Source organism: Filicampus tigris, chromosome 18, assembly GCF_054856515.1.
Source record: "Filicampus tigris isolate MCC_2025a chromosome 18, RoL_Ftig_1.0, whole genome shotgun sequence".
NCBI lineage: Eukaryota > Metazoa > Chordata > Actinopteri > Syngnathiformes > Syngnathidae > Filicampus > Filicampus tigris.
Window position 1 is genome coordinate 11,175,001 of NC_141234.1, and position 21,011 is coordinate 11,196,011.

At 38.8% G+C, this 21,011-nt stretch overlaps 1 protein-coding gene across 1 annotated transcript in view; it reads left to right on the forward strand.

The window, feature by feature from the left end:
• The window catches only part of osbpl10a (oxysterol binding protein-like 10a), a 38,550-nt gene that overhangs the window by 10,086 nt on the left and 7,453 nt on the right, over window positions 1-21,011 (forward strand). Inside the window, exons 3-7 of the mRNA XM_086014110.1 lie at window positions 1,884-1,963; window positions 4,395-4,463; window positions 9,117-9,314; window positions 15,197-15,431; window positions 19,016-19,146. Of these exons, the coding sequence (XP_085870236.1) occupies window positions 1,884-1,963; window positions 4,395-4,463; window positions 9,117-9,314; window positions 15,197-15,431; window positions 19,016-19,146 (713 nt within the window). The remainder of the gene's footprint in view (window positions 1-1,883; window positions 1,964-4,394; window positions 4,464-9,116; window positions 9,315-15,196; window positions 15,432-19,015; window positions 19,147-21,011) is intronic.

Below are 21,011 nucleotides of genomic sequence, written 5' to 3' on the forward strand. Positions count from 1 at the left end.
CTCCAACGGCCTGAGGGTTTGTCTGGCTTCACAACAAAGACACTAGTGACAATTACTAGGTTGTAAATAAGACTATTTTACTGTCAGACGTGGACAATCTTGCTTCTTACCGAACATCTTTGATTTAATCCTGTTCACTGACTGTTAGTCAATGATCCTGGTTTACTGTTTAAAGCTCATTTGGATGTCTGGCACATTCACCAATGTGAAATATAATCCAGCCACAGACTATTCTCATGAAGATAGGTTTGAATTTTGTTTTGCAACAGTTAATTAGCAACATGTTTCAGAAATAAACCAGATCGCAGGTGGATTTTTGTGGCAATTGAAGGTGACTTGAGCGAATTTCCTGTCATGTTTGTCTTCCAATGGGCAGATTACTCCAGTGTGACTGCACATTTAGATTAAATTTAGTTAGGCTCAAAACATGACGTCACCCTGAATAGACGAAAAATGTAAAAAAAAAAAAAAAAAAAAAAAAAAAAAAAAGTGTCAAATTTAAAAAGAAAATCTTGGTTCTGCAGATGTTATTGATTCTTTGTTGCCAGATTTGACCGGTGTTGGCAATTTCCTAGACGAGTGCAGGCCGGGGGCTTCGACAGTGGGCGGGCTGCTCCGCAGAGGGAGCGTTTACAGCCGACTTCACTCACATCCAATCAAAGCAACTCCTCTCATTCCCTTTTAAATGTGGCGCAATCAGTCCCGCATGGCGACATGACACCATTTACACCATTTTCTGTGCCAGAGCGGACGATTCGTAATCTCAGTGATCCAGGAGCCTTGCCGTTGCTCTGGCTATGATGTGACTGCGGATGACTTCGAAAATGATACTCCAATTGTAACATTGGCACAGCTATCTTCTAAATTTCCATACGAACGTATGAGCCAGCATGCTGCGCTCTTAGCCTCGAGTAAGCAAATTATGAACAGGTGCACATCAGCATAGAGACACTGTGATTACCTTAAAAATCCCAGCTCGGCTTGCGCACTCCACCGAGTTGAATAGATGAAGAATACTGACTCCGACCTTGAAATTGGCTCTTTTTGAGGAAGATGTTCCTGGGGCGACTGGTGGAAAGAGAGATTTTATTTGCATTTCTCAAGAGCTTTCTTAGAGATGTGTCAGTTTCTCAGTGTTTTCCCCCTTGCTCAAAGTGGCCCTTTGTAGCTGTTTGGACGAGTGCAGTAGTTATCCAAGTGACAAGCTCGCGCGGAATTCTTGGTGCACAAAAATAACACCTTACCACTTCAAACACCGAAGGAAAATAAAACATTTTAATGTTGAAATTGGAACTGACAGATTTGTTGTAATTGTTGCTACTTTTGGGGTTTCTTCATTCCACAGTTTGTTGGTCGAAATACTGTACATGTTTGAGTGTCTTTATAAAGTTCATACCTTATTAGCATATTCAAAGATGATAATTCTGCTCCTTTGTAAAGTGCGTCTAATGGGAAACTCCGCGGTAGCATCATGAATGTTTATTAATTGAGCTTGGAAAGTTATTTTCAGGGCTTGACCGATTAGTTTTTTTTTTTCTTACATTTTTGTCCAATGAAATTAGCATGGTAGAAATCCACCTCCCACTAAAAAAAAAAAGAAATGTTAAGACAGTAACTTGATATTCTCATTCATCTAATCTGTTTAAGAAATAGCTATCTTTAGATTTAGCTAGTCCCGAGCCCTTCAGATGATCCTTAATCAAATTCAGAGGTTCATCTGTGCAAGTAGACTGTATAAAAGAAAACAAATGGCATCCCTCAGTGGACATGAACACTCTTAACTACATATCGACCCGACTGTGAACTCTTGTAAGAATTTATTGCACGCATAGGACGTAAAGCCTGTAAATTAACTTTTGATTTTTTTTTCTGTATCTTTCCAGCCTCTGATGGCAAAGAGCAGCAGTACTGGGTAAGCCAGCTGCAAGCGTGTGCCAGGCGCCATTCTGACTGCAGTGCCAAGGTAAAACATTTTTTTAAAAAAACAACAACAACAAAAAATTAGCTAGAAATAGCTTTCAGTGCTCAATCAATGTCTTACTCGTGCTATTATTGCCTCAGAAAGAAATGAAAGTTTCTATGGAGATTCTTCCTCTCATCAACTCTGCACCGATTAATCTGTTGTTTATTTTGGCGATGAATCAAATTAATTGTCTTTATTCAAAAGACGGCATTTTTTCAAATACAGTGCAGAAAACAAAGAGATTATGATACTTTTACTAGTTTGCTATATAAAATGTCAGAAAATGAGCAAATTTATTGATTATTGTTTTTCAAAGTAAAAGCAGCAATTTTTTTTTTTTTGAATCACCACAAAGATAAGCAGTCTGCTCTCATGGGGGACTATAGAAATTGCAAATTTACTTTGGAGAGAAAAAATTCTGACGATTTGGACAATTAAGCAAGATCTCTAATCAGTTATCCAAAATAATAATCAATTTATTAATCGATTAATTGTTGCACCTCCACTGTATACTATGTATGTATGCGCAGAAAGCAGGGGCTCTGAATATCTATTACCATTTTTTATGATGTTATCAGGTCATCTGTATTTGTCTTCCCTTTATTTATTTATTTATTTAAAAAAATTTAAAAAACACAAAAAGCTAAACTCTGGCTCAAGGTATAAAAGTGATCGGCATTCATAACTATTAATGTCATAAGTTCTCAAACAGAATGGGACTATATGAAGATGAGATTATATTTTTAATCCCAAACATCCAGAACAGGGCACAACCTCTTTGGTTGTACTCGTTTTGTGTTAAATATAGTTGACTTATCACACATCTAAAAAAACAAAACAGCAATTGTTCTAGAATGTTGTACACAAATACAGTGATAGAGATAGGACATGGCAACAACTCGTAGCACTTTTGTAGCAAAATCTAAACATTTTGGCACTTCCAGGGATAGTTAAATTCTGAACAAAATTATAGATGTAGACATACATTGTGATCAGTAAAGGAAGCTGTCGATTAAGTTTCAAGTAGCTAGTTGATGGAAGAAGAGGGACATTACAACAAAGCCTGTTGTACCCAGCTAGCACTAGCTGCCAATTGGCTCTAATAATATTTTTTGGGGGACCGTTATGCTACTGATCAGGATGATGGCATTGAAATTCTGAAGCGCACTACTTGGCACTACTTCACTGCAACAAACAGGATGCTGTTGATTCAGCCGCAACTAGTTTGTTAAACAAGTGACGACAAAGCTGCAAACTGCTATAATGCTGCTCTGGGTCTGGATTTCAAATTATTCTTTGACAATATTGCAATTAATTTTAATTTTTTTTTTAGCAAACACATGCAATAAATGAATCTCTATTACAATAAACAATGTCTGATGTATTATACATAAAAACATTTTTTTTCAGGACCACAAGGGTCTAATGGCGCACGTCTATGAAAATACCAAAAGAAAACTCCACCGACGAGCACAATTATGCCACGCAAACAAAATGAAGCCTACCTACCATCTGAAATGAAGCCCTGAATGAAATGAGTTTTAAAAAGTCTCTCCTTTTTTCCCCCGTTTTCTTTGTAAGTTTGACATAAGAGTTAGCGCAACATAGATTTTACCATGCGTTGTACAGTAATTTATTGCTCTAATGAACATTTCTACCTATTACTGAACCTAACACTTAATTCATAAATATATTACAACATTACATTATTAATAATAATAATGATAATAATATTAGGGATGTCACGATACAATTGTATCACGATCTGAACCTCCTGCTATGATAATTATCAAGATATTTTGGGGAGGTTGGCAATATATGAAAATACTGTATAAAAGTTCACAATATTGTAAAAATAAAAAAAAACATCACAATATTCTGTTTTTGTAAATAACAATATTCACAAAGAAATCATGCGCTCCTATTGGCGATTAGCGTTGGTCTAAACTGTACTAATAAAATAATCACCAGAGGGTGCTGGAACTGCACAAATGGAAAACAACTTGGGCTTTTAAACAGATTTGCTGCTATTAATATCGTTACATGACGATGACGATATATCGCAGCAGTTTTAATATCGCGATATTGCGAAATCTCTTATTATTATTATTATTATTATTATTATTACTTTTATGAAAACCTGATGTGCTGGAGAAAAAAAAAACGAGGCCAGATTTAGAATCAAGGCAAAAAAATACTTTCATGTTTACTTGCATCCCTTGTTAAAAAAATGTAATTAATTGTTGACCAGTAGGATTTTTGCATTTATTCCAAAATCCCACTACTGCGATCTTTTGCTGCCAGTTTTGAAACGCAGTTTGGTTGCGGTCCAAATTGTTTTTAACACTGTACTGTATAATCTCATACACTCAACCACCAGCAGCATTCAATGTTCCACTACTTTTTTCCCCTGTGTCTGTGTGGTTACCAGGTAAGGAAGCTGAAGGGCTCGGATGAACACCTGAGTGCAGAAGAATCAGGGGGAGGACAAGATGTGCTGGTGAGTCACGACTAATAAACACACAAGCCACTCTTATTAAAGATGCACAGTGCTTCATTTCACCTCATAATGTCTTGTGTGTGTTGAGGTGTATTCCTCAATGACAGCATGTACCGGCGTGTGCTTATTAAGCATCATTGTTCATCTCGTCTCCACACCAGACAGCTGCTGGTCATGACAAAGGTGAATTTTGAAGACAAAATAAATCAAAAGAGGGGATCGAAGTAGTTGGGCAAACAAATTCAAGTGTTCCTGTCTTGCCGTCTGCGCAGTGCATCTCAAGTTGTTGACTTCTATCTATCTATCTATCTATATATATGTAAACCAAATTGATAAAAACAAAAGATATAGAGCATATGTTTTGCACATATCAAAATTACTGTAAAACTAAGGTGGTCTATGGTGCAAAATATTTAACATACTATAAATATACTTTTGTCCTCATAGTTTCCTCCTCTTTAAAGTATTGATGCATGCCCGGTACTGTGCTTATTATAGCTGTTGTATTATTTTCTCTCTAGACACTTATTAATCTATGTTAATTGCTTTTTACAGTCGATTACTCTCCAGTGTGACAATGTTTTTTCAGACATATTTCTACTAGTACTCTACCACCTAAGCCCTTATTCTTCTGGTGTTTTGGTACTAAATGTTACATTTCACATTGGCTTTGCAGTTAGCATGGCTTCTTTATTTTCTGTTATACTCCTTGCCCTCCTATAGTGAAAAAGATATGCGTCTGAAAGTGTCATTTATTCGCCACCATTGAGGCGAGGATTTGTAAGTTAAGTGACTTGGAGGAAGAGCTCCGCACCAGGACAGGACAGTGTTTATCCGTGCTAGCTAGCAGCCGCAGCTTGTACAATAGCTAGCTCGGATGCAGAGCAAGTTAGCTTAGCACATGCACTCGCATGATGCATGACTGTTTGACCTGGATGCACAGTTTTTTTTTTGTTTTTTTTTTTTTTTTTTAACCTAGCTCGGAGCTAAAAAATAACTGCTTCCAAGCTCACAGCTCAGAGAAGCAGATGTGATGACATCAACAAGCGGTATTGCGATTGGTCAGTAAAAGCCAAATCGATAGCGTACTGCAAAATATACATTTAGTCCTTTTGATGAGCATTAAAATCGCATATTATATATAGATTTTTTTTCTTATACTAGTTAAGTGTAATGTACAGACATTTTTTTTTTATATTCCGAGGAGCTGTGGGAAGCAACTGTGCCTGCGGACCGAATCCAGACCTGGTCACATGTCATGTTTTGAAACACGGCCATGAGAACTTGCTTGCGTATTCACTGTTCTAAATTTAGTGAGGAAATTCAAATTGATTATCGACGACAAGATAAGAGAAGTAGCTAAACTGCATTAGCTGATTAAGAGGTGTGAAAGAAAACAGCAACATACTGTCGCTCTTAAATGCAACAGTGAAGTGACAAATGTTTGTGGTTGGCTAGTTTGGAGGCCTACAATGTATTTAACCACCTCTAGCTACCTCTTATTTGATAGAAATGCATGAGCAGTCAGGTTATCTAGCTGTGGCGCTTAATATAATCAGTCTCCTCACATTTGGCCCTGTTCTTTGGGCCACTTTCCAACCACAGTTTTTAAGCTGTTTGCAGAACTGAGCGCATGTAAAGAGTCAGGTAGCCAAAGGGGACTGTTTTCAAGATGATTAGCGGGTATCATGTGTTGTTTCATCCAGACAGGAAGTGTAGAAAGAGTCAGTCTGTGGACTTAGTGCTGTCGATTTTCTGCTGGCATTAAGCAAACACAGGCACTCTTTGCTTACACCTTTGCTGGAATTTATTTTTACGAGAACGCATGTTCATTGTGGTTCGGTTTTTGGTGTCAAGTTTTTTTGGCCCGACAAAAGCAATGGTGTGCACTGCAAACAAAGGTGTCCATATGTAGCATGCAGTGTACTCGCTGAGTATCTAATGAGAGGGTCATGAATGTATCATGCGGTGTAAAATGTGACAGCTCAGCAGCTGACCGTTGTACCTTTACGCCCGCGCTGCGTCGTTGCAGGGCCAAGCCTGCCAACAGGTGAGTGACAGCAAAGAATTTGCAACCAAGGAAGTAACAGCATTGGAATTGTTTCGCCCCGAGCCAAATAAACTGCAACAGAGAACGTATGGCACAGACACTTATTCAACTATTTTCATGGTTGTCATAATAGATTTATTAGTTTGTTCGTTTTGCTCAGATACTCCTCGTGAGCAAATTGCTGTCTCAGGTTTAAACGACGCCTTCTCCAGATTGAATGTTTCAGCTCATTCCACGGAATGTTCGATACAACTTAAAATCGACGCTCATTCTTTGATATTTTTTTTTCCCCCCACAATACTTTGATATTCTTCAGATTTCATTGTACCCTGCTCAGATACCCAGTGCTGGAGGTAGCAAGGCCCCAGAACATAAACACGCCTAATGAATTCAGTGCAAGACAAACCAGTTGAACACACGGTCCATTTATTTTGCCGTACATCCTTCTTTGAGAAATTAAACGACAATACGTTTCCAATAAATACCAGATGTTCCAGCAGTCAGAAACTGTTTTATCCAGTGAACAGCTGACAAGGCAAAGGAAGATTCCTATTTGACTAGAATTGACTGCCAATTCTCCAGAGACATGAAGATGGCTCCTATAGAAGGATACAGACAGAAATAGTAACAATTGTTTATGGCAGCGATCCATATTGGGTACATTTGCGTTGATGCTACTCTTTTTTCTCCTACTTATTCAGAAGGGAAAGGGGTTAGGGTTTAGTTTTTAATTTGTATAATTTGAAGAAAATATATTAAGGAAAGTCTTTTGTGGGTCAGGGCTAGTCATGTGTACACCACACAATACGAGAGTGGTGAACACACACATGCTGATTAACTCATTCGCTGCCATTGACGTATTTATTTGCCTTTTCACAGTCCATCCATTCAATCCCAGGAATTTATATTTTATTTTCCAATCTTTTTTAAACGTTAGGCTAAAAGGGGGGTCTGAAAATGTCTGGCAGTGAATGAGTTAATTCCTCGTCATATGTGGGGATTTAAACATTTATGAACGTGTGGACCCTGCATTACCTATATCTTTAAGTTGTTTACCCCACCCCTTCTCATCCAGACATATTCTTGGGTCCAATACATTCTTTCCGTTCCAGTTTATTGAAATGCTCGGGGCTCTGTTCCAGTTATAGAGGACAAAACCTCAATTCTTAATGCTGTTCCTTCCCTGCTTGCTCAGGAGCTCATGGCTTGGCTTTGCACAGTGCACCACTGTTCTCCCCTGTAAGCTGATTAAGTCCTGCCCCAAAAGATCACAAAGTACCTCTGTAATATAAATCTCACTCTTCAGAAATTGGATGCATCTGATGACCACCGAGAAGCAAAGCGCATCTGTAGATTACTCGCATTATGTCGTGTTGCCACAGTTACCTTGAAAAAGTAAATCCGTTTCTCAACTTCCTTAAAAGGAAGGAAGTTAGATAAGTTATTCAAGAGACACCGACAACTACGCTTAACATAAAATTGACAACCATTTCTGCCTGTGTATTATTGGAAGTACATTTTTAACAGTGACATTTAAAAATGGTTTCTTTTTTAATTAAACATCATTTTTTTGACCTGACATAAGTAATCATTGTTATTTTTTTTATAAAAAAAAAAAAAGGCCTTTATGGATTTGACTTAATGTAAACGGCTGCTTGTTTTTATTTTAAAAAAAAAAGGTCTTTCTACACTTTACTTAATATTTTGAGGCAGTCTATTTTGGCATGACATATTTAACTGTTAATGTTGCCATGGCAAACTTAGTTATGATTTACATTGTTTATAAATATAATGATTAGATTATTTTTTATATAAATATGATGTACACTGGTGGTGTTTTTGAAGCAAGATAACACTTTGTCAACAGCACAGCAACGTACTTTAATATTTTCTTTCGCCGACACAAACTCAAAATAGCTTCAAAACACAAATCTCTCTCCTTCCTCCAGTTAACAATTTTCATGCGGTCGAAACGTGACACGGGGCTTGACGTCACTTTCCCAGATCGGAATGCAAATTGCAAAGTCCCTGAATGCTTCACGTCGTGCCCCTTTATGTGTGTGTCTATAATGTACGATTATTAGCCGTGTGTCATTATCGAGCAATGGCGTCTCCTCCTGTATTTTATGTTAATTATGTTGTCCCATGCCTTTTCAAGTTACGTGTTAGAGCAACACGTGACTTTTTAAACACGTTATCACTGATTATGTAGACTTAAGAACAGTGCAAAATAAGCTCAATCATTGAAGTAAAAGTTTCTTAATCACCTGTTTGATTTTCTGGCTACTGCAGAGCAAGCAGCACGACCTCAGCTGGTTGTTTGCAGTGAGCTGTTGTGCAAGCTTGATCTATTTTGTTTTCACCGGCACTGTAACCAGACCTCCGTTATCTTGGGCAGATCATCCCTGGCGCCCTGTTTCCCTGTCCACTAATGGGAAAGAAAACAGACGTGTGAGGAGAACTAGTTTGACATTGTGTGTTTTTTTTTTGTTGTTGTTGCTTTTGTTTTTTTTTTGCACAGAGGTCATCACACTGATAAGCAAAAGTATCACCGAGAGGAGCAAAGGATATACTGTACGTTTTTGTTGTCTCGCATTCTTTAGGGGTCCTCATCGTCCGGTCGCAACCGTAGCTTCTCCCTCCTCCCGCACCTTACGCCAACTTCATCACCGGCTTCTCAGAGGCAACTGGCTAACACGTCTTCGCCGGGCAACATCGTCACAATAACGCATCACAAGTCACCGGCTGCAGCGCGGCGGGCCAAGAGTCAGTACCCAGGACGGCTGCTGGAGGTCAAAGAGGTGGGTGACCAAAAATATTACATCGTTTCTTGACTGGGAATTGAAAAAAAATTCTGAAAGTCTTGTAATGGTAGCGATTGTTTCTTGGTGAAAGCGATTGTGTCATCTTCTCAGGTGAGACTAATCCTTCAACTGGATCCAATGGGTGGATCATGCGCTAGCCATCGTACGATCTTTTCATGACCTGTGTAAATGATCCCTGACCTGCATATGTGAATGCAGAACTTCACAATAGCCGCTGGGCTTTGCTCTCTAAGCAACTTTGATTTTTTTTTGGGACTGTTCAAAACAGAACCTCTAAAATCAGAAAGGAGTCTGAATAACTTTTTCAACTTTAACTTTCTTGCTTTTAGCCCACACTGGCTACGTTTACATGGACAAAATATTTAAAAAAATATCGATCGGATTAGGATTTGCGTGTTCATGCATCACACTTTCGAGTGGAACAAATTATTTTGACACTGACCAAATACACCGGGATTAGCAGTAGAAGAAGCCGAAACGACTTCCGTGTCAACAAAACATAGCTCCGTCCATTTCTACTTTCAAAGTTACCGTTATTTCGCATAGTTTTCCCGTTTGCACTGTTATGTCGAGTTAACACTTCCTAATGGAGCTGCGCATGTACCAGTTCAGTCTTTCGCTCGCTCTGCTTACTATTTTACGGGAATAACAGAAACGCATATACTGACGTCACAGACATGCGCGGTAAAGACGGTTTGTTGCGAAATTTTGAAATAAGTGTTTTCATGTGCACCATCGGATTAACAATCGACATAAACCACCTCTCTTGTTCGGAATAAAATCTCAATCGAAATGGGCTTGATCGGCTCAGAATATTCCAAATGGGGTGTACATGAAGCATTTTTATTCCGATAAGGCAGTTCATCCGAATAAATGTGTCCATGTAAACGTAGCGGTTTCCTCGCACATTCACGAAACATAAACAGACTTTAAATTGCCGTTATATAAGAATATGGTGGTTGATTGTCTATGTGTGCCCCGCCTCTTCATGGGTTTGACTTCACTCACTGGAGCACCATCGTTCTCGAGAAGAAAGGGGCCTTCCCTAAACTGCTCACACAAAGTTGGCAGCCTTTGCAGTTCTGTGTGAGAATAACACACAATACCCCAAATGGAATACAAGATCAGTAACTAAGCATTTCAAAGTTAGCCAGTTTGACTGTAACTCACGCAGAGCTCTTCCTTTCATGCCTCTCTGGCCACTCTTCAAGTCGTGCAGTTCCCCATTCCGCTGTGCGTCGGCATCATCTCGGCTAAGAATATCTCATCCAAGTGATTCACTCTGTTGACAGAAAGAGAGCATCTTGCCGTCACTGAGCGGAGAATCCTTTCTCACCTCTAAGGAGCAGTCTGCGCCCCCCGCCCCCTCTTTGAGTCAACCTGCTGCAGTCTGAGTGAATACCAAGCAGATGGCGTGTTCATTAAGCAAAACAAACACTCCTCTGGTGCTTGTGTTTCCACGTCAGACTGAAAAAAAAAAAAAAACAAAAAAAGGTCCTCTGTGATTTGTGATTCATTCTCTGTTTGGTTTCACATTCTTCTGACCTGATTCCAACAGTAGCTGCCGTCATTTAGCACTTGCTACTTCTACACAAATTTGATATCTTTCCTTCATTCCTAACAGCCATGACAACGCAGCAGGGAGGATGTTGATGCTGACTGTGCAGGAGACTGCTTGTATTGCAATTTATATCAAAGGGTACAATTGAGAGACAAAGAAGCTGCTGCTTGCACATATAGATGAGATTTATGGGCAAACTTTACTGCAGGACGTTGTCTGGCTATGTATTTTCCACGCCTTCATAATATTCACTCTTGGCTCTTTCACACATGCGTGAATTTCTGCATGATTTGTCTTGTCAGCTTGACCTTCAGTCAGTCTCACTTAACCTTCCAGGCAGAAAGCCAACAGATGCACGGTTGGGCTTACCGGGATTCTTATTAAACTTTTGGACCATTAACTCATTCACTGCCATTAACGGATTGACACGTCTTTTCACAGTCCAGCCATTCAGTCCCAGGAACTTATTTAGATGTTTTTTAATCTTAAATTGTCTGGCAGAATGAGTTCAGCGGCCCATTAAGTGTATATGGGACTTACAGGAGTGAGCTTTTTTTTTTCCTTTATTTTTTTTTATAAAGTTTGGGCATATTTACCTCATTCACTGCCAAACATTTTCAGACTCTCTTTTACCCTAACATTTGAAAAAAAAGGAAAAAAAAATATAAATAAATTCCCGTGATTGAATGACCGAACTGTGAAAAGATAAATATGTCCTTGGCAGTGAATGAGTTAATTACAAAGAAAATACATTATGCAGAGCATGAGCGGGTGAAGAGATGGATTCTCCCAAAAGAACTGGTCGTTGCCACATTTGTCACCTTTCATCCGTCCATCCACGCGCGCATTTGTCCATCTCCTCTGTGGCAGCGGGAGTCAGACCACATGACCGGCTGCCCTCCGCCAGCTTGTCACAGCCGACTGATGCGAGCTCATCAAACAGCGGCACGGGCGGCCACTTGCACAGCCGCGTTGCGTTGGAGCTGGATCGCTGGGGTTAGGCTATTTCTGGAAGCATCGCTGATCCCATTGGCTCCACAGAGCAAAGTCTGGTTTGCTGTGTTTGGAAATGGGGCCAGTCGGCTCCTTCTTGGATTTTAGTCATCTGCCAAAGATACATAGAGAGTACATTCATAACAGCCAACAAAACATGTTCCAAATAAGGGGCAGTATCAAAGAAAGAAATCTCTCTTTTACCCAAGTTAAAAAAAAAAAAACAAAAAAAAATTCTGTCACTTTTCATGTCTCGACTCTCGTGATCCTTTTGTCATCTGCAAAATAACATTTGCTGTAATGACATCTTGCACCCAAGTGATCATGTCTGGGCATTATTTATGACATGTTACTAATTCATGGGAACACATGTTCATTAACAGGAACCCTGCAGCTCTGTTTGGTTATATTTAGATTTTTACATCTAGGTAGATTGTGTCTAACAAAAGGTCTTCAATGCTTTTAAAAAGACTGCAGTAAATTATTAGTTCTCACAGCATGTGGACACCATAACTGTCATTATATTTTAGGAAGACAATTGTGTATTTACTGTCTGCTCTTGTCAAATGGGGAAAAGCAAGTATAAAATCTGAAATCCCTTAAAAAGGTAGTCAGCCCAACAATTTTCTTTACAATTTTATGTTATATACGCTTCCACCAATCAAAACACGACATTCTGATTAATATTGCGTTTGTGGAATATGAGATAACGAGCAAAATCCACCAATTTTTATCCATCTCAGGGCGCGGCAATTTTGCGACTTGCTGTCGACTGAAAATGACATCAAAGTTGCTCAGTGACCAAACATGGCTCAGCTTCAGAAAACAGGTGAGCTGTGATTGGTCGTCACCCGAGCAACTGTGACATCATTTTCAGTTGACAGAAGTGACAAAATGGCCGCCCCATGAGATTGAGATGGTGGATTTTAATGCTAAACTCATATTCCATAAACAACATATTTATCAGAATGCCGTGTTTAGACTGGTGGAGGTGCACAAAACATTCTTGGAAAGATTTTTTTTGGATTGACTTCCCTTTAAATGTCAATGCCATCAATAACATTGCCCTAAAAACAATCAAAAGAGAGCTGATGATGAGCGACTTTTTTTTCTTGTCTATTATTAAAACATTTTAAGTGAAACAGTGACGTTTCTCAGTAGACTACACCTGCATCCAATCCAACTAAATGCTTAGCTGAATAATTATCGTTGTGCTTAAAAGTCTTTCCCGTTCACGGTAGAAGATGCACATAAGCTTATCCGGCAGCTTTTAGTGCTTCCCAAATAATGCTTGCGCCACTGCAGATGTGCTTGTCAAGTGCGTGCAAAAAAACGAGGTGTGGGATGTGAACATATACAATATTAATGAAGGCAAGATTAGCAACCTGCATACATTAGCGCTAAGAAAAGCTTATTATCCACAAGGAAAGGGAAACTGTCTTCCTCCTTTTTGTGATGCAATTAGACCCAAATAGAATCATTCTCATATTCAGACATGTTTCCTCATCAGAGAGGTCTTGTTTGAAAAGCTGTCGCTATTTTTGGCATTATTCTTTTGGAGCAGATGAGGTGACACTATCAGGATGCATATACGTGCATATATTATGATCTATAATGCATAGGAAACTCTGATCCTTTTAATTCTAATTTAGCCGCTCAAGTGTCATTTTAAATGGCATCACTGTGTGTGTGTGTGTGTGTGTGTGTGAGCACAGAATAATGTGATGGCAAACCTTATTGTAAAATAATAATGTCATCTTAATTAGATCTTTGGTGTATTAATAAATGAGGACGAATTAAATGATAGTTAATTGCAATGCATTTTCACTTTCAATATCATGTAATTAAAGTTAAAAAACAAACTCCCATCCATCAAGGGTTCACAGTCCCACTATTTTACAGATTTTTTTTTTGTACAGTTCCTTCCCATTTTGTTCTGCCGCTCGTTTATTTTGGGTGTAATTACACTGTCGACCACTAGATGGAGGCACACTGTTTCACACTGTAAATTTGACTAAAGATTGAAAAATAGGAAGTGCCAGCTCAACGAAGTTTTTGCTCAAGGTTATCGACCATCAATCCCCTTCAATTCTACTTTTTAGGCTGGCTTTATGTTCATCTTATAATGTACTTCTCACTTCTAATCTTTGGGCATGATTTTTGATATGTATTGTGAGATAAGTTAATTTTGGGGGGGAAAAAACGGGATTTGCTTACTGTAAACTGAGGGAATGGAATACGGTTGGTATAACTTGTTATTCATTGCTCTTTCCCTCAATATATGCTTAAGTGTGTTTGGATTATTTTAAAAAGAAACTTAAAAAAATGAGTGGCATATAAAATGGATGATGGAAGAATTCTACAGTACATTATCTTTAAGAAAAACCTGAACTCATCCTCTTTGGAGACAGATGTTTCGCCGCTGTGGTGGAATAAGTGGCAGAGTTTAACAAAGTACCTTGTCATTGTGACATTTTAAAAGATTAGAAAATCATTGAACTCGGGCATTTTTGACAGCTGGCCGATATTTATCCAAGATTGGCCTTCAGAATTTGAATTAAGATCTGCAATTCATCCTGCTGCTGCCTCCGTTCCGCCTTTCTGCCAGCTCCGCTTATTTCTCGTTTATACTAGCACGATTTATCCACCTCCGGGCTAAAGCTTTCCGTTTTGAAATTTGTACCAGTGCGCAAGAGTCAAAGCTGGCTCAAGCGGAAGTTCAATTCTTGTACAAGACTTGCAAATGTAGGAGCAGAAATAATCATGGCGGACAGGAACAGAAAATATTTCAGCTCAGGGTTTGCACACGTGAATTAGAGCTCTTTGCTTGAGGGGGCGAGTGTAAACAGAATGAAGGATTCAACAAACGTGTCAAATATGAATATATTATGTTGTAGTCAGTGTCGCCATAGTTACCTTGAAAAAGTAACTTAGTTACTCCACTGATTTAAGGATTCAAAAAACTTGTCAAATATGATTATGTTGGACTCAGTGTTGCCATAGTTACCTTGAAAAAGTAACTTAGTTACTTTACCGATTACATGATTCAACAAACGTCAAATATGAATACATTATGTTGTACTCAGTGTTACCATAGTTACCTTGAAAAAGTAACTTAGTTACTTTACTGATTACATGTTCAAGTCTACTTGCCAACCTTGACAATATATATGCAGTAATGAATTGTAACTTCGCAAAGTAACTATAGTCAAAATACTTCAAGAGAAGCGTTGCGTCAGATTAGTCGCTGTAAAAAACGGGAATTTTTGAGTAACGCATCACTGGATGTACTGATGTCTTCTAGATGATGTCCCAAGCCGAGGGCCAGCAAAAGAACCTTGTCCAGTCCATTGACTCACTGCCCACCAAAGGCCCCATCTCCTGCCTGGACCAGGACCTGCTGCTGCTCAAAGCCACGTCGGCTGCCACGCTCAGCTGCCTGGGAGAGTGCCTGAACATCCTCCAACAGAGCCATAGCCAGGTGCCGCCTCTGTCTCAGCCTGCTCAGCGCAACCACACTGTCCACGGAGCCCCTACGGGTGAGTCGTCCCTGGGCTCCATCCTTGTACTGCTGGAGCCCCCAACTTCTCTTTCTTCTCCTTCCCCTTTGTCCTTTCTGTCTACTTGTTCGGAGCCCGTTAGCAAGGGCCAGCTGGACTGTAGTTCCTGTCCCTGCCTGACGGGTACGATAAACTTCAACTTCAATGTCTGTACCAAATGTTGCTGAATGTTGCAATTGGGGACTTTTAACTCATTGGCTGCCAGACATTTTCAGACTCTCTTTTACCATAATGTTTGAAAAAAAGAAATTCCTGGGATTGAATGGCTGGACTGAAAAGACGTGTAAATTTGTCAATGGCAGTGGACGAGTTAAGTTCAAGTGAAGTTCCATTGCCACTGATGCTGTGTTGAAAATTCTGATGAAATCCAATCACAATGCTACATGTAAATGATTGAGATGTATCCATGAAGAAAATGTATCCGATTTTAAGCTCGCGTGCAAAATATTCAGGGTTTTTGTGTGAATGAGCCAAAATTGAAGCATTTCAGTCGATGCCAAAATCATCCACAGTGGTGTGTCACACCAATGTTGAACCTTCCCTGTGCCTGAGCAGAATGGATCCAATAAAGCTATTTGGACTGAAACCTCCTGCGGCCTGAGGGTGCTTGCTTCACTGGCTTTAAAACAAGGATTAGGATGTCTATTATTGTCAGAATATACGGTACCCCAAAAGCGCCAACTAGATATTTTTGAGTCGCCTGTAAACATTTAAAACGGTTTCAGGCACGTTCGTGTCACAGAGGCGACAATTGATCATGAAGGCAGTTCATTTTCCGTGTTCCAAATCAGTTGATGTTTTAAGATAACATAATATAATAATAATAAATAATAATAATAATAATAAATAATATAATAACGAATAACTTGCCACTGCTTGGCCAACTCTGACAGGGTCAAACTTGTGAATGGACTGACTGTGTCTAGGGTCCACTTACTGTGAAAGCTGAGGCCATTTGCCTCCCCTCTGTCAACTCCATGAAGAAAAATCCTGTAAGGAAGTGAAATCAAAATCCACGTAGGAAAATCAACTTTAATGAGTCCCTTCACAGCCTGACACAAGTCATTGAAAGTAGGGCCTTGATTTACTTAGTGCAGAGGAATGGACGGACAGCGATTTGCATGGACAGCAATAACATGACTACTGAGCACTGATTATGTTTTGATTCTCGTGATTACACGTGTTGCTTGTAGAATATTACTTAATTCCTGACAGAATACAATATGTCTTGAAACATGAAGCGTAGTAACTATCGTTCACTCATTGGGCAATGTCTTATATTAGTTTTATCGTTGTTAGGCTGATTGGATTTAACAAAAAAAACTCAAATTTTGACTTGAGTGGCTGTTTGAAATGAACCTTTTTATGCTTATTTCTCCCATGAAGCCAATGAGCAAAAAGCAAAAATCATTTTGTAAATTTTTTCCTTAATATTAGTGCCATAGTTCTCTAATTATAGCAATTTCCCCACAAAAAAATATATATATCCATTGCTTTCTTCACTCTCCAATTATAATACAAATTGCAGTACATGCAATTATATAACATAACCTGTGGATTTCTCTCTACTGCATGAACATTTTCCTATTAATTTACACCAGCATTGTGCATCTCCAGCATGCATGTAACCATAGCGCAGATGTACTGCGGTAAACGTGTAATATATGCATCCAAAAAAATCGTGTCTGACGTGAGAATTGATCATGAATGACCGACGCCCGCACACACGCGTGTACCTCCAGGCTGTGGCCCACACTAATGTCTCCACTGGGTCCACTTTCATCGAATAATCATCTAAACAGATGCCGTTAGGCTAGTTGAGTGCATTTTTGTCGAGACGGGTCTTCAAACCTACAAACATTGAGAGCGCTTATTGAACAGAGTGCTTCTCCCTAATGGAATTCAAAGAACCGCCTCTTGGAACATTCTGCTTTAAACCAAATTTGAGAGCTTGTGAGAGGATGGAAAGGGAGACTGTCAGACTATTAGGACTACTTGAAAATGGGATCTACTTTTATGTGCAGTGAATGTAAGAAATCTACGCAAGACAGTTTATAAGCCAAGTTTTTTTGTGATAAAACAAACACAAACTGGTATTTGGACCTGTTCATAATTCCTTCCACTTTTATGGTTTTGATTCTAAGCAGTGTTATGTTTGTGCCAAATATACCCTTCGGAATGACGGCCCAAAGAGTTCAACCTGCAGCTATTTTTCATAAGATGGAACTTGGGGGTAAGTCAAGGTAGAGGGAATTATGAACAGTTCTAGTCAATGTTAAAATCTTCACGCTTCTGCTCGATAGAAAGAAAAATGTCAGGAAAATCCTATTAGAATAGCAAAACTTTGTTTGGGGATAATGAGAGGCACTTTAAATGGTGGCACGTGTGTGCCGACGCTCATTTAACATTTGAATATAATTTATTACTTCAAAACACAAGTTATAAGAGGGGGGGCACACTTGGGTATCCACATTATCTCAGGTTATATCTCACAATAATGGTAGCAAAGGGTTTGGAATTATATATATATATATATATATATATATATATATATATATATATATATATATATATATATATATATATACACACACACACACACATACATAAAAACCTGGTATTTGTACAGGGGTGTGTAGACTTTTTATAACGACTGTATCTTAAAGGGTTTTAGATGACTACATTAACTTTGTTTTTGCAGGCTGACTTGAATCATACTTGAGACTTCGCAGGTGGTGAGGAGACAGTCATATTTAAATCTCATTAAATATATACGACATGCAAAGACGCTCTTGGGCAGGGTTATAATAGTTTTGGATAAAGTTAGTTTTTATTTTTCGTTTTGACTTTTTTTTTTAATTCAGTTTGTATTAATGAGTTTTTAGAGCAAGTCTGTTTTTATTTGTCCAAAAATGCCTTGTTTTAGTGTAGTTTTATTAAAATTAGTTCTAGCGTTAATTTTATTTTATTATTATTCTCTTCCATAAAGATGGAGTATTTGATGAGTGCAAGATTTACAACAAAAAAAAAAGTAGATATAATAACCGTGCTCTTGGGCTACATCGTAATGCACCAGATCCAATACAAAAAAAACTTCCTTTACAAAAATAATAATGCTGGATTTTGATTTACAGTGAGAGAGGTAGCAATTTAATGTTTTTTACTTATTGTGATTGAAGTTTTCAGTAGAAGAAAAATAATCTAACCTGTTAAATTTGAGTTTGTATTGATCTTTGACAGATTTTTGATAAGCCCAAGTCCAGAAGTCAAAATCTCTTTCTGACATGAAGTCAAAGAAAAAGCGGTCAGATATAAGGACACATATTACATTCAGACACACACGCACACACAATTTCCTGCCGTCTCGTCTGTGTCAATCCCACCACCGCCTTTCAGATTTATTTATGAAATCTAATATTGAACGTCTGACGTAAATCAAAAGTAATTCGAGCCGTCTCCATCCTCCTTGCCATTATCATTGCAGCCAAGTCAACTGGGCATCAACACACACAAATCAATTATCACCTTTCGCTTTTACCTCTGACACGCTGTCGTTCACTCAGATGGCGCTCCTGTGTGGACGGTACCAAAGTCACCCTCAGGGCAGCATCTGAAAAATGGCAACCTGACTCCTCTGCGCTCCGCCGAGCCCTCGCCAGCCCTCAGGGAAAGGAGCCTGTCACACAGTGGAGAGGTGAGAAATTTCATTTTGGACTCAGATGCTTTCTCTCTTTATGTCCTTTGGCCAAAATTAAGCATGATTGGCGGCATGCTACCGGAATTGTATCTAGTTTGGGGAGTACTCAGGCTTCCTCTTACATCTCAAAAACAAAACATTGAGGATGAATCTAAAATGGTCTTCAACATGCATATACAGGTAAATTCCTTCGCGCCTCATATTTACCTGTTGATTTCATCTCATAACATTTTACACATTGTTTTTCCACAATAATTTTTAGATTTATTTTGTTGTCTATCAATAGTTCTTCACCACGGAAGCGTATTGCATTCACTTGAAAAAAACAAAACAAAACTGTTTTTCTTAGTAAATTATGTATTTTGGATTTTTTTTTTAATCATAAAAAAAGTATTCAAAAAAACAGGGGACAAAATATTAAGAAAAACTGAAAAAAAATATTCAGAAAAAAGAAAACAAAATAAGTTTCTCTGATTTACATCTGACAGAAAAATAGGACTTTTTTTTTTCCCCAGGTGAATGCAATACGCTTCCATACCTCACAATGTGTTCCCTGTTGTTCCTCTACTAAAGATATGTAGCACGTTTTACCAAAATAATGATTTTTTTTCTTCTCTGTATTCAGCTTGACACGTTCAGTTGGTCAAATCATCAGTCAAATATACTGTAGAAAGTTTAACAGATCCAGTTATGCTATCTTCTACTTTGCAATAATTCTTTATGTACTGACTGAGACAGCAGCCTCCAAACAGGCGACAGCTAAATGAATTTTGTGGCAAGACCGATTCGGAAAACATGCAGGTGAATGGTCAACTGTCAGAATTGACAAGTTGTTCCTCAAAAAGTGTTCGACTTAAGTGAAACATATGGCACGTTCAAGAAACGTTTGTGTGTACATTTATTTATGACAATATTTGTACTATTGTGATTGAAGCTTCTTGAATGTCCTCCTGCCAAACAAGCAATGGTTTCATACATCATCGAACCCGGAAATGTATGTTTGCCCACGTTATGCTGTTCCAGTTTTCACCAGCAGAGGTCAGCACAATGCTTTGTATATATATGACGTAGTTCTCCATTAGCTGCACCATTTACTCTGCTCAAGGATCGCAGGCAGCGAAAGAGTGTGACTATCAGGTTTCAAAATGGAGCACCTTTTATCATTCAAGAGTAAAAGACCAGATCTGCTTCATAATCCCTTCCTTTATGCGAACAACTTCACAACCAATGTCACCCATTTGAGGATCACATGATAAGAAATGTCAGCCATAGAAGCCTGTTAAACCAGCTGCTGCTTTGACATTTCAACCCCGGGGAAAGTACTGGAATCGTTTTTATCTAGCGGAGCCGCGAAAAGCTGCAACAGCAAATCCTCTTCCCCCTTCAAACACGTTTGATCACATCAAAAGTCACACAAAGATGGATGGAGGTGGAAGTGAGCCAGAGGAGAAAGATGACTTCATGTTGGCTACCGTGGTGCTTTGCAAACTGGACAGATAAAGAAAAAAAAGGAGCCTTGGTGAAAAGTGAGCAAGTGTGTGAACAGTAGCAAAAGGAAAACATGGGAATGGATGTGGAGACCGTTGGGGTAGGGAGGGTGGCGATGATGTAACGGGGAGCAGGAATGAGCAGAGGAAGGAAAGGATGAAGGAAACCGTGGTGAGAAAAGATTGTGCTGGAAGGAAAACATGACAGTTCAGAATATTAAAATGTTTGTTCTTAGCCTTCACCGTTACAAAATGTTTTACAGCAGGCTTGTAATGGCAAAAAAAAAAAAAAAAAAGTTCTGTATTACGGGACTAAGAAAGGCTTATTCTATTCTTAGCAATGGCAGCCCCTAAATCAGTGAAGAGGAGTCAACC